The sequence below is a fragment of the Fulmarus glacialis genome, unplaced genomic scaffold, assembly GCF_000690835.1.
Source record: "Fulmarus glacialis isolate BGI_N327 unplaced genomic scaffold, ASM69083v1 scaffold7732, whole genome shotgun sequence".
NCBI lineage: Eukaryota > Metazoa > Chordata > Aves > Procellariiformes > Procellariidae > Fulmarus > Fulmarus glacialis.
In genome coordinates, this window is record NW_009197112.1 from 56,814 (window position 1) to 79,800 (window position 22,987).

Sequence of the window (22,987 nt, forward strand, 5' to 3'; positions counted from 1 at the left end):
GCAAGAAAGGGGAGAAACCTCAGCACTGGGGGGAGACCTCAGGTTCGGTGAGGATTCGCCCCTTGGTAGCTAACGCTGATCTCAGTTCGGGCTGCCAAAAGCCTGCCTGGCACTGGTGCTCTATGATCGGGGCAAGAGCTGACCCAGAAAAATGGCAATTCAGTTTTGGCCACACTTTTGCCAGTATGAAGGAAGAGATGGAAAAGCAAAATTGGGAATGTTTAGAAGGGAGTACTGTATCCTCAATGGAGGTAGTCTCAAACTCTGAGGCTGTAGGTAGTAAAACCAACATAAATCAGCACAGCCTCATGTTTTCCCTGCCCTGGTCACTTCATCTGAACCCACACTATCAAGAGTTTGTGACAACACAGTGAAGCGGTTTGGAGACCTGATCAACGTTAAAACTAACCCAACAAAACCTTAAGCTGTGACCATGTTGCAGCTCTTCTGTTGCTCTCCTCTGTCCATCTGTACTTGTCCGCTGCTTCCACTTACTTTGCGAAACTCCTGGAGAGCAGGTAGTCTCTGTCCTGCATCTCTGCAGCCCTGAGGAGTCCCTCTCATCCCCCAATCCAACCTGCTAGATTTGTGGGTCCTAGAGGGAAAAAATATAGCATGCGAGAGGATGATGCATCTAGTGTAAGAACTCGGGAATCTTAAGTTTTGATGACATGATCTCTGCATAATATATGGGAAATGAAAGGTCACTGGTAGCTGCTGACAGTATTACAGCATGCTGGGAATAAAACATCTCTACTATCAACAGCTACACTTAGCTCACTAGTTAGCTGACAGTCTGATCTCACCCAGACTGCACAACCTGGACATTCAAGCTGCAAACTGCATGCATTTTCAGCCTTTTTTTTTTTTTTAAGCAGGGAAATGGTACTGCTAGAAAATATATGGGTTGAGGGCATCAGTGCTATTGCTGAGGCAGAACAATAACAACTTCAGTCATGATTTATGTAGCTAATTTCAGGATAAAACCCTATCTATTTTAAAAAGAGGAAAAGACCACAAAATTACCCGATTTTGTATTCGACAGTGATTACAGTTTATACTGCCCAATGTTTCAACTCAGTAAGCATGCAAATAGAATATTTTATTAAAGTAACAGACAAAAGGGATCTTTTCTTCTTTATGTTCCCTCTCCATTGCAACAGATTTTATCAGGCTGCAGCCAGACACGCTACCTTCCCTCTCACCTGAAGTGCCTGTCTGGTTTTAAGAGAATTATTTCCCAAACCAAATACCCATTCCTCTCTTGTATAGGCTCTATTTCCAGTTTATTGCTCATTTGTTCTGTTTTAAGCTACCAAAATGATCTTTTGGTCATCTAAAAGCTTTCAGAGTGAAGAGCCCAGAAAAGAAACATATATATCCTCCATATTAGATGGTAATCCTGAGATTTACTTCTATAGTGGCAACTAAAGCATGGTTTTCTATGACATCTGAAGGCAACCCACTACTCTCTACTAAAGGAAAGTGCTCCATATGGAGATACACAATCTAACAACACTTCTGACCATGGCTACATCTAAATCAAAGCGTCACAGCAACTCCTTCCATGATCACTACTCATGTTTACCAACAGGTATACTGAAGCACAGAGGGTTTGACCAAGAAATCCACATAAATCCCAATTCCAATCCTTTTCAGGAAGCATCATTCAAGGCAGTTGCTTCATGTTCTCCTTCTGCTGCCAATGATGGGCAGGGACCTGCAGAGGAACTCAGCACAAAGGGGAAAGGGATGTTCTCCACAAAGGAGGAGCAGTATGATACGAATAGCAGCGAACAGTCTAGCACAGTCAACATAGTCTCATCAGGGAGAAAATCACAGCCAAAGCTGCTGGAGCAATAACCCCCATTTCACTGACTGTGCCACAGGGTTTGCAGCCTGGCCTTGCTTCAAAATCCGTCACCGCAGTCTTTCGGCTCACTCCAGCATACAAACTGGGTGCAGGTGGAAATGTTTTTTTAAAACCAAGATCTCTGGTTCAGGATTACTTACCGAGACCTGAAGCTGTGGCTACTGGACTGTGGCTACCTACGCTGCAGTACAGCTGAGGGACCCAGCTGAGGGTCAAGCTGCCATCACCCTCAGCACTGGACACGCAGAAGCGACCCCCACCCCAGGGAGCCCCTGGTTTGAGGACCGGAGGCCATTAGCAGATAGAGGCACACAGGGAACAAAAGGGCAACGAGAACACCTCAACGGGCTGCTGCATCAGCTCACGTAATTCATGCCACTTGTTGGCAGACCTCTATGGGACTTTTAAGTATCTTCCTTCCTTTTTTTCTGCAAAAGGGAGTTCTTCCAGAATTGGAGAGAGTGAGAGGAAGCACAAAGGTACCTCTCTGAATATTTTACCCATGCACAATATAGCATCACTGGCAGAGGTGAGTCAACAGTCAAGATTTTACTAACAAATGAGAAGGGATATGTAAACTGGAGACGGGTAGAAAGGACCTTAAGATAGCCATCCTATTTCTGTGGAGAATGCAAAGAGGGAACCAGCACAGAGATTCAAAGAGAAGCTGATCTAGCTGAAGCATCTGATCAGGAAAATCCACTTCAAAGAGGCATTTCTAATAGATGGAGGCAAGTTGGCAAGATGCATTTGTCAAGGGCAGAGGAAAATGTTTCATTAACCAAGGTGTGAAAGAACAAGACCTTATGAAAAGGGGTTTCAGGACCCTCAAGAGAAAACAAAAACAAGAAATGAAAATTGAAAAAAATTCATAATTTCAAAATATTAACACTGAAGAAATTTAGACTTGCAGTCAAAATTGTGCTGCTAAAGCAAGGCATGCTAGCTTGCAAGCTATTCTGCACACAGAGAAGGGGGGGGAACTGAAACACGTATGTTTAGTAATTTAATAATGGTGTATTAAATCAATTTACTTCCTCCTTTTACATCTCAAATATTAAGTACCAATACTTCCCCTCCCACAATCATTTCATCAATTGCTTATCTCATCAAGTCTTAAACTATAAACATACCTACACATATATAGCATTAAGTTTGATCAAATCAACAAGAGTATGTAGAGGAGCATACACTTCTGCCTAAATACTGTACAAAACTGCGTTGGGCATGCAATGCTAGAAGTCTTGGCTCTTTTACCATTGACTAAATCACTGAATAAGTAATTGAAACAATTTTCCAAACTGAAAATCCTCTGAGAATGCAAAAAAGCAAAGGCAGAGCCAGGACAGCTTTCTAAAATTGCCCCCTACATTGGTCACTGAATTAGTGTTTAGTGTTTTGCATTGCTCATCTTTATTCCTACTGGGGGGCAAACAGGAATGGCCAAGTCAGTGTGCCCAATCCACTTTTTTTTTTTTAATACTACTCAAGGAAACCAGCTTTGACTCTTCCTTTATGAATTTTATAGCCCACGTGACAAATCACACTATTTACAAGTTAGATTGCTTTTTCCATAGACTAAATGAAATTAGTAAACAAAACCAGCTGAAACTGAGAGAGGAGAAAAAACCTTTGTCTTCATCATAACTCATGAAACAGGACTGTTTGTCTACATGGAGTACTAAAGCAGATACTAACTCATTTCTTTGCTCTGATTTTTTTTTTTAAGGAGTTCAGAAATAGCATCTTTCAAGACCCCAGTACTTCTTTTAATTTCATACGCCATTTTTTCACATGTATTTATGGCTGAAAGATCAATTAGAACTCCTTTGTGGGAAGTCATTCCCATCCGTTCAATTACTCCATGTAATTGTTTCAGCAATCATAGTTAAATACCCATTTTAATTTTTATTTAGAGACTCAATTACCAAGCATCAAGCAGATGTAAACACTTTTAAAATTTTATCTTGTCTCCCTCCTACGCCTTCTTCCCCAGTACAAATACCATTTTAGCCCTCAGCATTCTCTAAATCATAAAAATGCACATGTAGTCATTTAAAATCTCCATATAACTCCTAGTGCTCGCTAATGCTTCTTTCCCAAACACACTTGTTGAAGATTAGCCCATCGTGGTTTGTTAGACATGGGTGTGGGGATAGAGACACTCCTATCTGCTTCCATCCCACACGCCCTACAGCTCCGAAAGCCTTCATAGATTTATTTGTGCCTTATCCCCCCTCTGCCTTTCAGGTGGAAAGGAATCCCAGTTACTGATTTATCAGGAAGAATTCTGTTTTGTGGTGTTTTTACATATCTATTTTAATCAGCAGCTGATCCATTTGGAGCTGGTGCTCTCATCTCTCCCTAGAGCCTTTCACAGATAGTCCCTTTCATTCAAATGCTGCTAGTAGGTATTGTAATTCAATTCTATTCTTGCATGTAATTCACTAAACTTCAGCGAGATGCCTGTCAAACAAGTCAATATTTTACCCTCCAACTTGAATTCATTTTTTGCAGTGTATCAAAATGCAAATTTATTTTTTCCTCCTAAGAGTCACAATCTAAGTAGAACCAGCCTGGAAATGGGAACACCCAAATGAAATGGCAGGCCAGTGGCTGCAAGAATGATCAGCGTATCTCCTCAAGTCCAGAGATAGCAAACGTCATCAGAACATCTAGTTACAAGTGCACTAAAACTCCCCGAGGAGAAAGAAAATGCAGAGTTGGTTAAACATTTATAGGTACCTCCAAGTTTCAGTTGCTGCATGCATAGCATGATACAGTTTCCTCCCAAAGCGATACCCGCTCTGCTCTCAAGTCTTTGTATTATTACCAAGAACTATTTAATCTAAGTGAATAAAAGGCTCATCGTGCCTTCCCCACTGACAACTTCAAAAAACATTAACAGCGATGCTTTGCCCAACCTAGGAAAACACGAGCCCACCCACGAGGACTGCAGTTGCAGCTATGGCAAACGTGCACAGCCACTGTTTTACAGCACACCTCAGGTAAAACCAGTTAAAATTCCCAGTATGACTTTGTAGTATTTGTAGAGCAATGCTATAAATCAGAAAGAACAACTATCACCATGTTAACACATTAACTTTGCTATGAGACTCTCAAAGCTGAGCTTTGCCTGGTTGCCTTAGTGATCTCAATAAACACCAGGCGACTTGCTTTTATCTCCAATAGAGGCACCCAAATTAAAAAGTCAGCCTGCAGGATGAAGTTGACAGTCGAATATCATGATGTCTTCTGGGTGACTGCACACTTGAAAAGTCTTACTCAGAGGCATTTTAACTGCAAAGACACCTCAGTCCTAGGCACAGCAGCCCACCTCACATCTCGGGGGGGAATAAGAAACAAAGGAAGGAAGAAACAGTATGTCTTTGCCCCAAACCCCTTTTACCTACCTGCGCAGCCAAAAGCTAGGTGATACCTAGAAGAAGGGCTGAATTTGACACAACACACATTAGCCTTGGCCTCGATGCTTGCTACTGAGTTGTCCAAGTTGGTAGACCACAGCTTCACTAGAGGAACAGAAAAAGAGAAATGAGTAAAAAAAACAGCAAAAAAAAAAAAAATCAACCTCCTCTGAAAGGCATAAAATCTAGTTATTTCATAAATAAGATTCTGAAAAGCCTCAGTTGCCAAGATGGTAGTGATTATAAAGGGTCAGTTGCTGTTGATGGCTGGTAAGCTTGAGAACATTCTCAAATGCGCACTGTAAATATTCTGCCCACCTCCATATACACAGGAGATGCTGAAAGTCCACATCCCGCATGGCTGAGAACACCAGAGCAGGTGACTAACCCCATGTTAGAATCTCAGCGTTTAAGGCTACGGGACCACAGATTCGTATAACCAAGAGCAGGAAGGCTTGCATCCTTTTTATTCCTCATCCCTTAGCTGGGACGCAAGAACCCCATGCTCCACGGCAGAATTGCTTTGCACAGAATAAATATACCTAATTGTATGCTTGAGCACAGTGAGTGAGAACAACTTGTTTTATTCTCGAGAAACTGGCACAGACAGGAAAGAAATCAGTGTGCTGGCTTCCTGTGATGATATATTTCCTTGGTACAAGGAACTCTACTGTTCTACGAGACTACCGTGTGAACATTAAGCTTCGTGGTACAGAACGAGCTCTTCCCCCAAGTACTCACTTCAGTGCTTCACAGGTCAACCAACAGAAAACACCAGCAGCTTTTCAAAACACAGCCTTCCCCACCTTCTACAAACACTTCAAGTACCATTTAACCTGAAAGATGAAGAGTGCCAGGCGCTCCCCATGTAGCCAACCTTACTATTAAAAGCTACAGATGAAACACTTTGCCCTCGGTCCAGGTCACGGGGCAGCACACTGGCATCAAGCCCCATTGATGCCTACAAGGCAGACTTAAATGTTCTCCCTTCCCCCTTTTCTTGATGAGTGGGTTGTGCTGTACTTGAGTTTCACGATCAGCATGCTGAGGCAGGAAGCAGAGCAAGCTGAAGCCGGTGTTTGAACACGCAGGAGCTGCATGAAGGCTTAATCCCCTAAAACAGCTGCCACGAGCTGCCTGGGCTTCTTCAGATCTGTGACCAATGGGTCCTCTGCTGTCTTTTTACAGAAAGCTCATTTTGGAGGTGAAGTGAGCAAAAACGGCAAAGGACAGGAATCTTGTTACCCACTGTGGTCAATAAATGAGGTAAGCGGTCTTACGGTGTGTCCCCCCACCCTCTGAGGACCCCTCTGTATCACCTCCTGGTCAGTCTTTCCCAGGCACTTCGAAGAAGCAGCAAGGCTTCCACGTGGATTACTCAAGGATGTTTTAGATGGTCAAGGAAAAGGAGGAACACTGGGAGGTGCGTTCCAGCGCACCTACTTTTTAATAGTATGGCAAGAAAAAAAAGCTACAAGATTGAGCTATTTCTGACCATACTTAGGAGAACTGCTTCAAGGATGATCAAGGATGAAGGAAATACATGACTGCTCAGAGCTCACTACGGAATCATTTCAAATACAGCACTGTGTGGGTACCTGACAGCTGCCTGGAACCATTATAAAGCAGCACACACATACACCAAAAACAAACACTGATGCATACTGTATTTGCATACAAGCATTATGTAAAATTCAATGAAAACAGCACCCACCCTGTTGTTGGTTTTCAGAAATAAAATCCATTCTCATTTACCAGAGCTATAATATTCATCCTAAACATCTAGCTACATTTCTAAATGAAACCAGGAGCTTTGCAAGCATGGCTTAAGATGCTCTCTTCTCCCAAGTGAGACTGGATGATATACCTCCTCCATCGTGTTTTGTGCTTGGGGGCAGGGAGGGGAACAGAACCGGGAAAGACAATTTTGCAAGACAATAAAACATTAGCATTTTGCTTTAATGGACAGACACCAGGACATGTATAGTCTAAGCTGCAGTGGCAGTAGAGGACATCAAGTTTATGGATGAGATGGTATAGGAAGCAAGTAATACCATGATTACAAGAGGACACTGTTGGCAGACAACATTGCTTCAACTTGAGGCGTGCGGGGAGGTTACATGATCTCACAGTTCAGAGCAATGTTCTGCCCAAACCTAGTACTAAAACCATACAGCCTTGTCTTGAAGCCTTCCAACCGGGTATCAATATTTAAAGTTGTGTCCAAAGTGGCCAAGTCTCTCCTTGACACCATCTCTAATAAATGAATGGCCATCTGGTCTCAGTTTTGTAGCAAAAGCTAATTGAGGGCTCAGTTTCAACTTTGCTCCTTTTTTCATTCAAGTTTTCAGGTCATAAGCAGAGCCATTTAATCTGGTGAAGAGTCAACCTGCGTGTTCAAAGCCATCATAATATTCGTTACAACTGACAGACGCAGATTAGAGTCTGCAATTTCTGTGATCTAACTGCTGTGGGATACGCTGGGCTCCAATTATATCTTAGTCAGTGCCATAAAAACCGATATATGCGACATATAAAAACACGTAATGAAACATGCCAAGTTTTACCTGGAACTGCCCATTATTTTTTAAAAAGAACTGACAGGTTAATAAAGCGTAATTCATAAGGGTAGAGTTTATTTGCTGTAGCTTTCAGCAATTTTTCTGAGGTCGAGGCAGTAATTATACAACATACAGATGTCTTGATAACACCTAGAATTGTGTTGATGAGATAAGCAACCATCTGAGACTGACTACTTCTAAAATACATGTTCTTAAAGCATATGTTTCCTAATTTTGCAGCTGCTGAGAGAGACATCTCTATGTGGCCAAATGTCTATCCCTCAAACAAGTAAGAAGATGCCTCCAGAAGAAGCTTTTTCGGTTTAAAACGTTTAGGTCTGTTCAAGATATTTTTTATTTGGTTAGAGCTTTACACCAAATGTGTAAGTTTATAAATTAATTTTCTATACATCAGTTCTGCGTCTAAACACTGACTAAAAGAGGCAGAAGCCTGTACTGCAATAGCTGAAGGTGTCAATGTACACAGTTGGTACACTGATAGTAAGGATATTTCGTCCAGCCTGTCATTCTTGAAACTCTTAACTGGTCGTGTGATGGAGAGGCTACTGTTACTCCGAAAAACTGTAAACCAGGAATAGGATACTGCTACCAGAAAACTCGTTTGCACAGATTTGAGGAATCCCTAGGAAAGAAGGAAGCTGCTGAATTGTCCCGCTAGGCAAAATTTTTGACCCACTGCCTTGTGCAGGTCAGGAGGAGGATGTAAACCAATGACTGTTAGCAGGCAATGAACGCAGCATATTCCTCCTTGCATAAGACACAGCCAGACAGATATTTTGGTTGGTATTTTAACTACCAACGTCTTCTTGACCTTTCAAGGTATTCCCAATTGAATCCAACAACCCTATAAATCTCCAGGAAATTATCGAACTTCTTTTAGCCAGGAAAACGAGCAAACTGAAAGTTCAAACTGATATTTTAAGAGCAATAAACACCTATACCTCCAGTGAAAGTCAGCAGAAGCTGAAGGAGTGAAGTATCATGGAAAATGAAACCCCAAACAATCCTTTGGAAGTCCTAACAAAGCTGAGGAGTAGACTGATCTGCAGTTCTCAGGCTAGTTCCCTCTCTATAAGGCCATGCTTCTTTTTTATGAAGCCAACTCTGCAAATCTGTGTTGCCCCTCTGAATTCAGGGGCACTATAAAAAAAACATAACCGTAGGACTGGTACCAATGGTCTCACTTACCAAGGCAGCACGGAAATTACTTTCCTTTGGTGTAATGAAACAGATGCTTACATTCCTCCTTGCCATGAGACAACGAAAAGTAACTTCTTGCTATGGCTCAGAGCAATCAGGTGCTCCTGTTCTGCTCCACCTCTCCATTTTGAGCAGGGAATAGTGAAGGGACTACAGCTTACAGAAAGGACATAAACCCAGGACTCTTTCTTCAGTTGAATTTGCCAGTACAGCTTGTATCTCCTTGAGCTTCAGTGAGCTTCAAAAACAACGCCAAAGCAGAGAACAAATGCTTGATCACTCCAAATCAGGTCTCTGCCCCAGTGGAGACTTAAATTCTACCCACATGACAACACAAAATATTTTGCTCTACCTCATCTGCTAACTTTACCATGGCCATTAAACTACATTCCCACTCCAGAACAGACAGGGATGTTGGCATGAGAAGCAGCTGTAAGTCATTAGCTAAGTGAACTAGCTCCAGCCCTATCCTGACACTTCGATGGCATCATTTTGCCTTCACAAAATTAAATAATCTTTTCTCCTTCAACAGCAGAAATTCACCTTTTCCTACTTACATGAGAATTGTAGCTCCTGCCATTATTATGTGCATAAGAGAACTGAAATCAAGACTGTGCCGTTTCCCCAAGCTGCTTGTAGCACAAGTAAACACTTGAATTTTGCTCGCTGCTCTCTAGTTGGTGTACACTGTCAGGTCCCTATAGACATACACAATTACCTTTGCCCCTTTAAAAGGGAAGGGCATCACAACTGTAGACAAAAGTAGTTGCTTCACACAGTAGTTGCTTCAAATACAATAATGCTTTTATGGTCTCATTATCTGCTATTAAAGTAGAAAGATCTTCCACAAATAAGCATCCGGGATTATCTTCATCTAACGAAGAGGACAATGCAGGACCCGAGACCCAAGGATGCTGTTTCTAACTGTATCAGAATCATTTTATCCCTAATAGCACTCCATTCATTAGCATCCCCTTTGCTGGGCCTGAGCCCTAGGACAGCTGTGCAGCACTGATGATACGATTTTTCATCTAAAAGCTCCTTCCCCAATACAGGCCTACCAAGCATACCAAGTGCTTTAAAAATTAGCTTCCAACTTGAAAAGACCTAGAAGAGACAAGCAGATACACAGGCAAGCGGGAAGAACTGGCAAAGCTGTCACTGTTTTGCTGGCTTGTCCTGATCACTTGACAGGAAAATGTTATACCCACGCTTTCCGGGGAAGCATGGCGAGATTAGCTCCAATCGCTCTGGTCACACCAGCATTTATCAGCATTGAGACTTCTCGTTAGAAAGCCCAGTGTGGCCTCACACAAGCAGAGAAGTAAAAGAGGACAGGAAGGGTACACAGAACTTGGATTTCCAACCAGATGCTGGACCTGGCTAAACATGTATTATATGTACCCAAAGCTGGCCAGAACTCAAACACACACTCCTGAACATGATAAGCAGAAAGACAAAAATTTAAGTTAGGCAGGTTTGGGTTAGGACAACTCATCATAGGTGTTACCTTTTCCTCACATTTAACCCTTTCAATGTGGTCACTGAAGTGGAAGGTGGACACTATAACATTAATTTGGACATTTGCTACTATTGCTCTGTACCTTAAAGACTTCTAAAATCTGTGCTTATTTCAAACACTTCCACACAGGACTCCATTTGTCTCTAACAGGCTTGTTACATATGCAAATCACAGGCAAACCATGGTAGAAGCAAAGGATAAAACGTTCCAGCCCAGTTTTATTCACCAAAACCCCAATACGCCTTCAAAAGACCTTTGTGAATTGAAATGCAAGTTATGTAGATTTGATGACTTTATTACAATAATTTCTAAGTAAACACTACGCTTTTAGAAACTATTACTGAAGTGAACTGTTAAACTAAAGACAGGAGCTCTGCTCGCAGCTGGTTTTGCAAAACTGGACACCTTGTTAACATGCTAACAAATGCATGTCTACCTGGCAGATAAGCTTTTTCAAATGCATAGGATGAGTGGGGAGCAATGTGACAAAGAGGTTGATAATTTACAAGGTGAATGTTCACTCCTGCTGCATTTAAACACACAGTAAACACTCTTGACTCCCACCAAAAACGGGAGGCAAGTATATAAAAAACATTTAAAAGCCACCTTAAATATAAAATAATCATTAAAGCTGCATTTTGTAAATGGAATTACCAGCTACATTAAGACTGCCAAATGCAATTGAGGAACACTAATACAGCCTCCTTTTGAAACAGAATTTAAACGCATTTTAGAGGGGGGAGCAGCTTGCAAGGTTTAATGTTTATGAAATATTAATTTATCATTTCAAAGCAAATCATGAAGAGCTCTGTCCAAAGCTGTATCAGCCCATCTGGGAGAGTTGATCCCCACCGACTATGAAAGGAACTCTAAAGCTCTTGCTGCTTAATAACTCTAATTTGATATTGTAAACATATTACAGATAAAATCTTGTTCATTACGGATGCAGAATACTACATATTGCTCAGTGCTATCCTTTTCTTTAGAAGTTTCCTATTTCTTCTTTGAAGAGGAACATTTTTCTACCAGTATGGTAGGAAAGGGCTTGTCTTAAGGGTTCTCTCCAAAAGCCTTTTGTCAAAAGGACCCCAGAGTGTGGAAAGCTGAGAGCTGCTCCCAGCGCTCCCAGTCCACCATCCGACTCTGTTAAGCTCCGACAAACACACCGCACATCCTGAAAGCAGGAAGCTTCTCATTGTGCACAGTCTTTAACATACAAAACTACGGCTAAAACAGCAGCAGGCATTTTTAAACTTCTGCTTTTTCACTGACAACCTCATTTTTGACATATCAATACATGCTGTTCTTTTGAAAGGCCCCAAGGCTTTAACTCAACAAGCTTAACTAATGTTAAAACACATTTTGCTTTGTTTAGTGTCCTGGAAAATGCTAGCTGGAGAGCACATTACCCAAAACCCGTGAACATCGCACCAAGAAATCTTAATCCAAACAAAGCCTGTCCTTCTCTAAGATCTCAACAGTTCAGTAATATCTTGACACATTATCACATCAACTACAATATTGAAGGCAGCTGAGGAATCAGCTACTTGAAATATCACATTTGTGTTCCTCAAGGGGAATACACAGAGTGCAAGCCTTCTGCACAGAGACTGAAAAAGAATAATACCTTTGGCATCATCAGAGCCTGAAGCCAATAGCTTTGGGTCCATCAAGTTAAAGTCAACACTCCAGCACCTTTTCTCATGCTCCTGTTTAGAGAAACAAGAAAAATATTGCAAGGTAGTGAGCTGTAATCTGATAAAATAGTAAAAGAAAACACACACGCTGTTTGGTATAAATTGTCAGGAGAGTCCTGGACAGAGACACTGACTGTGTTAGCAGTTCCTCAAAAAAATATCTTTTCTCCCAATCAGACCAATGCTTGTAGTATGCTAGACATGCCACGAAAGCAGAAGACAGCAGAACAGCAATTTTAAAAACTAAACCTCTTTTTTTTTTTACTTGAAAGAAAAAATAATGATTTCAGGAAATATACAATAAAGACCTGTGTTTGCAGCACAATTTGACTGGCCGTGGTTCCACCATGTGCTGCTTCTTATTCTAGTAGGCCACAGCTGTTATCTCCCAACACTGATCAGATGCCCGTTCAAAGCCATTTCAAACACCTCCTCTCTGAAAATCCAGGAAATTTTCACCTTCCTATTGAGTTATTAAACAAAACTTCTGGTGTCTAATCCTGTGGTTTTCCACTCAAAAGAATATTTTTACATGGCTGCACACTCTCCCCCAAAACACCGAAGAGTTGTATTTGCTCTGCTGGCACATCCCACATGGAAGCAAAACACTGCATTGAATGAAACCCAAAATTCAGTCAAACTCTTTGTTTAAAGCCTTGCAAGACAACGACATGAAAAGCTCGCCAGGATGAAGTCACTAAAGGATTTCTAATACATGCGAAGCAGATGTCAGTATGCATGCCTCTATGCAAACCCAAATAAAAAATTCAAGTAATCTGATAGGAAGCAAAATGAGTTTGTTTTAACATAAGTACCAGCTGGTCCTCTCTAGGTTCATTATTCAGCCTCATAAAGAAATGCAAAATATATTTGAGAGGAAAACAGACAAGATTTATTTTGTCCAGTATAATTTCTTTTTAATTGAGATATGCAAAGAATTAGTGAAAACAAGCATTATAAAACAGCCAAAACACATTGAAAAAGTAAACAAAGGCTTAAAGAGGAATTAAAACTTATGTTGAACTGTCAAGAAGGTGGAACTGAAGGCTAGTCTGCAGTTCATTCATTATCACTGACCAGTTTCAATGCACTATGCTACCTACACAACAGCCTGCAGCACTTCCAGCCTCTCCTCAAACACACCATCTTCTCTTCTAACCTCCTTGTTCCGATCACAAGCCATTATATAGAAACACAATGTTCAAATTGCATGAAAAGTCAAAATGCCACATCTCGCTGTTGAGCTCAGCCCACTCGCATGTGTACACTGCTCTGCTGAGCACAGGACTGTACCGGGAAGGCTTCTGCCTACTGCTCCATTCTCCAGCCTCGCCACTTCAGTCTGCATTTTGCTCTTCTGCTTTATGAGCACCTGCAGCAGCAATCACTGCAGGACTACAAAAGGCTTTTGACAAAGACTGAAGTGGAACAGGTATGGAGAAACAGATTTCTAAAGAAAGACGAGACAAACAACTTTCAATTCTTTTCTTCCTGTGCAGATTCCCTACCTGAAAGCAGCAGCAAGAAAACGTCAACTGCCTCGTGACTGTGACAAGAAGATATAGCTACCTCCCTCGAAGGACTACAGCTCAATAAAGCTGTGCCAATGAGACACATTTACCAAACAGGAGGAGCACCCATTTCACCCTGTGGAATGTAAAAGCCTATTGCTGGACTAGCAGCAGAATCTTAGACTGAATACTGCTCCCCCAATGTGGTCCACGGTGTGGGAAAGTGTTGCTCGCTGATTGCATGTTACCTGGTAGACCTTGGATCTTTGTCCTGTGAATCCATCCCAAAGGATGACGGTGCCTTCATAGTCGCTGCTGGCTAGCAGGTTCTTGTGGTAACTACTCCAGCTGATACAGCTTAAAAAGAAAAAGAGCCCTGGTCAGTCTTACATTAAAGCATACCTTACAACACAAAAATGACTCTTGCAATACATCAGGCAACTAGTGCCTTTTGCAAAGCACGCAGCATTTGATCAAGTCACCCCACTGAAACGCTCGGGGGAAAAAACAAAACCCACCAGAAATATAACAAACCTTCCTCCACAAGCTAAGAAAAAAGCTTTATTGGCTTAAGTGACATTGCCTCTCTGTGTGAAGTGCTAGGGTTTGGGTTTGTTGTTTTTTTTTAATGTATTCATCTCTAATACTGCGATGGTTTTGCTACTTGAATTCCACAAAAATTCTCACAAAGAGCTCAGGGTTTGACTTCTTAGCCTCTTGCAATAGCTATTACTATTATCATAAAGATGACTACTTACCTATCAGAAGCTATATATGTACAACACATAGCTGCATGAATGGTAAACCAACGTCTCCCCTGGCGCATATATGATGTTCTATACCTGTACCTATGTGCAAATGGAAGTTCGACTTCTGAGAAACTACTTCCAGCTTTCTATAAATGAGGAAAGACTCCTCTTCCTATCCAGAAGGAAACAGCAGTTTGTTTGTTATGGGCAGTTTAGGAGATGTTTCTGATCGAGAACTGCAACATATATTGTATGGGTTTGTATCTTAAACTGAATCAAGTAGCCATGCAAAACTAAATGACAATTCCACCGACAAATCTAACCATCAGCAGACGAAACAAGAGCAGTGACACTGCCAAGTCACATTTGTAGCGTTCTGGCACTATGCCTCCACTCTGACTCCCCAAAAATGTGACAGAGGTAAGAAAATTTGTAATACTTGTTCACCAATTTTTGGACCATCTGGCACAAAAGCACGCCAGTTGGTATCAACTGTGATGCATGTAGCAGAAGCTGAACTGACAGATCCAATTCGTGCAGGTCAAACAGCTCTGACACAGTTAACTAGATTATGGCAGCCTTGGGGCCAACATAAACTAGAAGTCCATGATTCTGTAACTTTTTAGTACTGCTTTGATCAGTGCAGCTACACATTGAAATATGATGTAGATACATGGATACTGATTCAGGAGTATTATACCTTGGCAAATTCTTTGTTCCACTATATACACGTGCAGCCTGTTTTCCTTAGGAATACAGCATTTACACACAGAAGGGGAAAAATCCTTTTCCTTTTTAAACGTAGTTAAAATACATAAACACTGTTAAAGCAGCACTGGTGTTCTGCTCCTGAGTATGGTTGAACTTACTGGGGTGTGAGTTTTGTAACCACAGAGGGACTACGCACACCAACTACTAATCATAGCTCACCACTATTTAGCTGCATGGAATCGACAAGCTTATTTGAGGTTCTGGAGCAGCCAAGTAATGGGAGGCAAGAAAGTCAACTGGTTTTTAAGACAAATTTGAAGAAATACATGAAAGGAACAACATGCTACTGGTGCTTGCATCAACAGGAAACTTTACGGAGTGATCCAAAAGACTTCCAGCTCTGACCTCCTCTGTCTGCACAAGTTAATCTGTAACTTACAGAAACGAGACAAAGTCATCCAACAGCAGCAGCTTTCTGCAAGCCTCTCGCATCACTGCATGATGCTTGGAGAAAACCTTCAGGACACGCCTTCCCCAGTGGATCACTGGGAGCTTTCTTTAGAATGGCCAGTACAGAATGATGACATTGATGACACTGTTTTCAACCTGTCAAACATGACTCCCTGTGCGCACCTGTATCGACCTATAGTCTGTTCACACACTTGCACATTTCCTTCATGTAACAGCATCCTTTGGTTTTAAAACTTTGCATTCAGAAACTTAGTAAGTTTTTTTTACCCAATATAAGTTATTATCTTTAAGCACCAGCTGCTAAGAGGATGACTGAGGTGATACAGCTCAGGCAATGCTTTCCCCGATTTCACCTATTCCACGATATGTCATTAATTAGCAAATGTTAGTGTCCTCAATCCTTGCAGGTACAAGGACTGTCCACAAATGTATCATCAAGGAGCTATCATTACACCAGCTCTACTACCTTTAGGTACCCACAGAAAAGCAGGTCTTGACAGCCTATGATTTACTAGAAGCCTCATTCAGAGTGGCTGCAGTGGCTCCCTAAGGACCAAATGAAGCTGGCAGGCACTGCCCACCGGGACTGAGGTGAAGGTTGCAGCAGTCCAGAGATAACCACGTCTGACATCTGGAGTCTTGTTCCCAGGCAGAGCAGTCAGTCACTGATGGAAGCAAAAGCGGAACAATACAGCGAGGCTCTGGGCTGGGAGCAGTCTCCAACTAATGGCAGGGGGGTAGACACTGCACCAGACATTTATCCGTTCAAACCTGTTCCCTCTGCCATCTTATCTCCATTCAAGTCAGGGCTTCAAGCAGCTTAAGGAAAAAAAAAAATACTCTAAGTTTAGCCATCACACAAAAGCAGGAAGAATACAGCCCCAGGCCAAATCTCAGAGAAGGCAGTCTTCTATCTGGACGGCTTTGAGAGTACATTGGGCAGCATCAGCAGGCGGAGAGGGTGCTGGAGAAAGGCAGACATGCTGGTGCCACCCTGGCTTTTAGAGGATGGATGCTCTATGTTAGGGGAGCACGAGATCCACATCTGACCGGCAGAAGAGCGCTGGGCACTGCGAGCTGAACTATGAAGAGGAAAATCACGTAACTGTATCTTGTCAAGAAAGAAATCACCACAGACAATGAAAACTAGGAATTTTCTGAGTAGGCAGAAAAAATATAAAGGACAGAGTTTAACAGTGCTGTTTGAGATGTGATAGATCTAAGGATATAAAAAATATCAGGTTTGTAGGCAGAGGTAATATTTTATTGAATCAATCAATATAGATGAGAAAAATGAAGGACTTCTGTGCCCAAAAGCATGTCTATTAGGTCTGGCACAGCAAAGATCAAGCTAAGCATTCTGTCCCACTGAAGTCTGATGGCATTAACAAGGGGTTAACACTCACTTGGAAAGCATTTGTAAATAGACTGAGAGGGGAAAACAGGAACTGACAGGTGAAAAATGTTTAGGGATTTGCAGCCACTAAGTGGTTCAATTAACACCTTTTAAGTCACACACACCACAAATCTTTCATTTTTAAGGAATATGATTAAGGGATCATAGTAAGACAAAAACAATCCTCTTCCAGCTCACTGCCCTGATTCTGCCCTCATCACCACCCAACTCTGTTTACAACATCTGAAACTGATATTGACATTGCAATACCTGAGCTTCTTTGTAACTTAAATCCTCAAAGCTAACCCTTGTAGAGCACAATTCAGGGTTGGATCAGGTGGCGGGGAGCTCCCTCTCCAGGTAAAGGATGCTTTTTACCAAGGACTGACGGTCCTTTGGTGGTACTCTCTGGCATCCACGATGACACAGGCCTGAAAGAAGGCTGTCCTGGAGCTGGGACATTACGATGTTTCCCTTCCATGTGGCTTCTCTAGGACCCACAAAGGTTTGAGAAGCTACTGCCATGCTCCCCTCAAGGGAGATCTCACTGATCTTTCTTCCATGCCCAACACAGGCAATTCTGTGGAAACTTCAAAGACATTTACTTTTTTGGGTTCCTCGAGATGTTATCATGGGTAACAAATTGAATAACAGACTCAAAAATGCATGGGGGAGCAAGCTGGAGAAGGGGAAAGGAAAGGGCAAAGGTGAGATGGACCAAAAATGCAGCTGACACAGTCGTCAAACAGCTTAAGCATCGAAACCCCACAAGCAGATAAAAATAGCCTTTTGTAGACAACCTTTAGATGGTCTGCAGTCATATCCAGGGAGAAACTGGAATGTGGAGGCTATGAGATATGATACAAAAAATAGCTACCTAAGGCTGAGATAATGCATAATTCAGTGCTGGATTAAAAAGGAGTTGTGCGAGGCCATCTTTTATTTTAAATACTAGTAGCTGTATTTTTTTTCAGTTTTTGCTTTGTTCTTTAATCCAGAAGCAGGGCAATAGTTACACCCCAGAGGTTTATCTTGCCTTAAGTTGTGATAGCTTTCCTTCCTAGGAGATTAGCCTGGAGAAACACTAGTTGAAAGCTAATCACCGACCTCTGAAACACTCTCCTAACCTCGGCAGTTGATCCAGACACACAGAAATCCTGACCTCGTAAAGATTTATGTGCATCCTTCATTTTATTCGGAGACACAAGTGGGCCAGCTCAGTGTGACTGACAACGCTAACCGATGTTTCTTTCATGAGCCAGTATTTTTATGGCTGAAATGTCTCAAATCCAGGATCAAGTTACCCGGTGTCAACCGCCCCTCTGGCAGTGAGAGTTAAATGGAGCTAAAGCTTTTAATAAGGCACAAACTGCTGTGGTCTGACCTGCTTCCAAGTGCCAAGTGCTTCAGATCCAGTCTATTACCATGAGTCAACCGATGCCCAGTAGTTTTAGGACTGAAAAGTTTTTAAGGGAGCGATCTATTATTGCAAGGAACATCCACGTGAATAACAACGCTAACCAAACACTTCAGAGACATACAGAATTACATTACCATTATGAATGTTTAAAAAAACCTTTTTTCTAATCAATCCAAAGAAAATCTTTAGTAGGGTTAAGAGACAAATACTTTTAAAGAAAAACTTCATCTTATTGCAAAAGTGAAGCAGTTACTCTGAAAACTGGAATTAATGAAAGCTGAAAATAATATTTCCTTATAACCTGTTCAGTGTCAAATGTTTTCTGTGTTGGAAATATAGGCATCTAACACAACCACTCGTGAGGTTTTTCAGCATAAAGAGAGCTCATACCTCTCCAACAGCCAAGACTCTACAATGAAAAACACCATACGGCAAGTTTTTGCTTAATTTAAACTTCATAGTGAGAACTGACTGCCATTTTAAAAACTGACAGCAATATGCCCATGAACTGCTATTAGGACAGAGCAATCATGCATTTGATTTATTGACACCAAAAAATGAAAACAATAAAGTACTAGCAGCCTCCTAAAAAAAGCCTACTGATGCTTTGCTTTTACTGCAGTTGACTAAACAGATGCAGCTGATTTTGGAGGTTTGTGGTAACATCTATCACTGAAGTACAGATGCTGCAAACACAGTGGTGAGCATGCAGAATACTAAACATAGATTTCAAAAGCATGTTTACCTAACCACACTTGCACATCACCTATTGTAGATTAACGAGGCCTAAAGCCAATTTCTTTCACCTGAACGCTAGATCGCCTTATTTTTCTCCCCCTGCAACCTATGGCAAAACAACAAATCTGCCTCTTGAATAAATCAGAGAAGAGCTGTGGCTCACTGCTAGCTGTTCATCCTCTCCTCGCCCTTTCCCATCTCCTCCTGCGCGGGGGGAGCCGCAGATTATTGTCTGCCACAGCTAGGGACACAGCAAGTCATAATTAGCTCACAGGGTGCTGTTTATAGCTACTAGACAATGCCAGGATTTGTTTCTTGTACTGAAGCTATGAATCTGTAAATGGGATTTTTATGAGGATTTATGTGTCATCTTGTGTTTTTCCTGGAAGCTTATGCCACTGTTGCTCCCGGGGGACGCGATGCACATTTACCAGAAAGCCGACACACCGACTTCCTCCCCGTTCTTAAAAATAGGGATGAGAAAACTCAGCAGATGATGAAAAAAAGAATGTATTTAAGAAGCAGGTGGGTGTAAAAACGGGGGTTGGAAAAGAGGAAGAAAGACTCAGCTACAGCTGGTACCAGGGCTCTGCTCCAGAAAAGCCTACAATCAATTACTGCTGGCATGAAGCTCAACCTTTCAGCAGGCGCCCAGCTGGCACGCAGCAGAGCAGGGCTGGGCTGGCGCCAGCCCCGTCCCAGGCAAGGGCTTCCCTTCCCGCAGCTGCTCCAGGCCAGCAGACTCGCTCTTGGCCAGACACGAGTCCTTGCAAATGCTGTCACCTGTCTGCTTTTATAAAAGCCCATCAGAGCTGCTGCTCCTCCAAAAGCTGAGTCACCAACGTAACCGCTAACGATTTATGTTCCAGCATCATCACTCCGAACAAGGTTAACCAGGATCAATTTTAAGGTGAGCTTCCCATGACGCGTCTTTGGAAAACCAAAGCGCCTGCGGACAGACAGCTCCGGTGCCGTGTGAGGACGGAAGGGACATTACGGGCCGTGCCAGTGTCACACGCCAGCTTGAGCAGAAGAGACATGTCACCAAATCCCATCTGCACACAGACCCCCGCATCTCTGCCAGGAAGAGAGATACCACCCATGTGCCACAGCAGAAATACGTCTGTCTTCGGTATCAGAAAGAGCACTAGCAGGTAGAGTAAGCCTCTGAAAGAAGCTGCACCTCCACCCAAATTAAGATCAACAGCTTTAAGCCAAGGCTTAAAAAAAAGCAGGCTCCACTTGTTTAGATTTTATTATAATATGGGCACATTTTCACCGTACTGCAATATTCCGTAATGAAATTACAGCCTTCATATATAACTTCTCCCTCAAGCTACACCACTTCAGAATAGCAAGTTATTATGCTGCTCGACACTGCGCCAGCGAGCCCCAGCACCAGTGACTGGCAGCACAGCTAATGGATATAGCAAAGATGCATTTGACTGACAGCCTAACTTTATTTGTCAGAACCAAAAGCACCCACACGCCAAAGGAAGGCTGATATAATGTGGAGGTGCCAATGGGAAGGAAAAAAAAAAAAAGCATTTCTTCAGAGGAATGAGAGAACCTAGGGCAAGGAAATGAAAGAAGAGGACCCCGTCCACCTCCGCTGAGGCACAGAGTGCAGAGGACAATGCATTTAGCATTGTCATATATATATGTGTGTATATATATATAATGTATATATGCAGGAAATTTAAGAAAGAGAAGAAATCTTGAATGCAAGCGATGTCTTGTCTGGAACACTAAGCTGACAAGGGTAACATCAGGTGCTAACGTGGCTCTCCTCACCGGCGGCTGCCAGAGAAGGGAGAACAAACAACTTCCTAATGCCTGGCAGGATTGTCGGGGTAGATCCCTGTCAAATTTGAAGCAGCAAGTTTGGAAGTTGTCTCAGACAGACTAAGAAATACCAAACACGCATTGCTTTTCCCCTTCTAATTAAGGTAAAAGGTATTAATCGACTGCTAGATGGTTCTCCTATTATTCTGCTCTTCTCTCCAGAATAATGAAGCTGAACGGAGTGAACTCTGCTATGACTCAGGCAAAAATGCTGAACGTTTCATTAAGTCCAGCAAAACACAAGCTCCATAATCAGTATGGCTTATCAATACAAATACCTCTCAGACTGTTTTTACCTATCTTGAAAGCCAGTCCCAGGGTCAGTTGCATTTACATCTTTTCCTTCATAAAATCGCGTTACACAATTCCCGAGAATAATCAGCATGAGTGATACAGGAGTGACTGATCTATCTTAAGAAACGTGTCAACTACAAAACTAAGCGTGACTTTTACACTATAAAGTAGGCTTGCAAACATTATTAATCTTGTTACACAACATTTTGTTTTCATGGAAGCCGGACTGTTATATAAATTTATTACTTACACTTTTGTGGGTGCTTTACTGTTTTTAAAGTGTAGAGCACCAAATAAAAACAAATGAGTTCAATGGAGATGCTGGAGACTTGTATTATAATACTGAATTGGTTTGATTGCCTGTATTATTTACTTTTGAGCTTTAACAGAATTTTTGAATTAGGATTTTTAAGTTATGTTAGCTGGATTCTTTCAATTGAAGTTCTGACATGGTGGTCTATATTTCTTTGGTTTACGTCATCTAAAAAGATAAAATAGGTTGACAGTAAAGACAGCAGCACAGAAGCAAAAAATCAAGCAAGGTCTTTTCGCAAGAGCTTGATATTACGAGGTTCAGCAAAAAAAACATAAATTCATAGGCAGAAGGTGCAAGTGAGGCACATTTCCTGAGGACTAGCAGCCTCTCAGCAGAATGGAAAGGATCTGGTCAATGAAGAGAAGAAAGCATGAAGGAATCAGTGGCTATTATGAAGAACTGGGCACAGAAGTTACCTTGAGACAAGCTAAGACTTGACCTGGAGCACATGCACTACTCCGCTTTTACTCTCCTTGTAACCAAGTAGGTATCCAACGACATTTGCAAGGAACACAAAAGCAGTTCATTACCCTACGTCCCCTTCTCCTCCAGGTATGTGGGTCTGCTATTACCTTGGATGAGCCCAGCATACACAAGTAACAGTGCTTTTGCCACCTGATCCCACCCAGAGTTCAAAGCAAGCTCTCCATCGGCTCCTGCTTTCCTCTTTTCCCCTCCCATTCCCACAATGGATAAAGAAAGCAGAACAGTTACTGCACATAAACAAGCAAATGGAAAAGGCCCTCTGAGTTCAAATGCAAAGTCAACGCCTACCTGATTTTGGAATTACAGGTCATTTCATTCTCAGGGTAGTGAATATCCACCGCGTCCTGAATGACTGTACCATATTCATAGACTTTAATCTTCTTTGTCACCCCAGCGATGGCAAAGTAGTCACAGTCTCGGTCGAACTCAATACTGAGGAACAAAAGCACAGGTTGAGAACTGCGTAATACGACACGTGTACTTACCAGCAGGGTATTTTACTACTTAAATGTCTCGGTATGGCAGAGCTGAGAATCACAATTTGCAGTTAGCAAATACCCCATTCAGAACACCTTGGTCAGGTCTGGCACACACACCAACAGCGTGAAGTTCTTGCTCTCAGGCACCATTTTCTAATCCCCTCCAAACACACCCACATCTCCATTTACTGAAACGGACTTTTTGTGGTAGCACAATCTCCCTCCCGCAGCCAGGATCTTTGTTCAGATGCTCTAGAGGTTTTCCAGTTCAG

At 42.1% G+C, this 22,987-nt stretch overlaps 1 protein-coding gene across 1 annotated transcript in view; it reads right to left on the minus strand.

The window, feature by feature from the left end:
- The window catches only part of LOC104072830 (E3 ubiquitin-protein ligase RFWD2), a gene marked incomplete at its 5' end in the record, with an annotated part of 73,749 nt that extends 51,081 nt beyond the window's left edge, over positions 1-22,668 (minus strand). The window contains 4 exons of the mRNA XM_009572417.1: positions 5,287-5,403; positions 12,230-12,311; positions 14,059-14,167; positions 22,525-22,668. Of these exons, the coding sequence (XP_009570712.1) occupies positions 5,287-5,403; positions 12,230-12,311; positions 14,059-14,167; positions 22,525-22,668 (452 nt within the window). The remainder of the gene's footprint in view (positions 1-5,286; positions 5,404-12,229; positions 12,312-14,058; positions 14,168-22,524) is intronic.
- Positions 22,669-22,987: the final 319 nt, after the last annotated feature.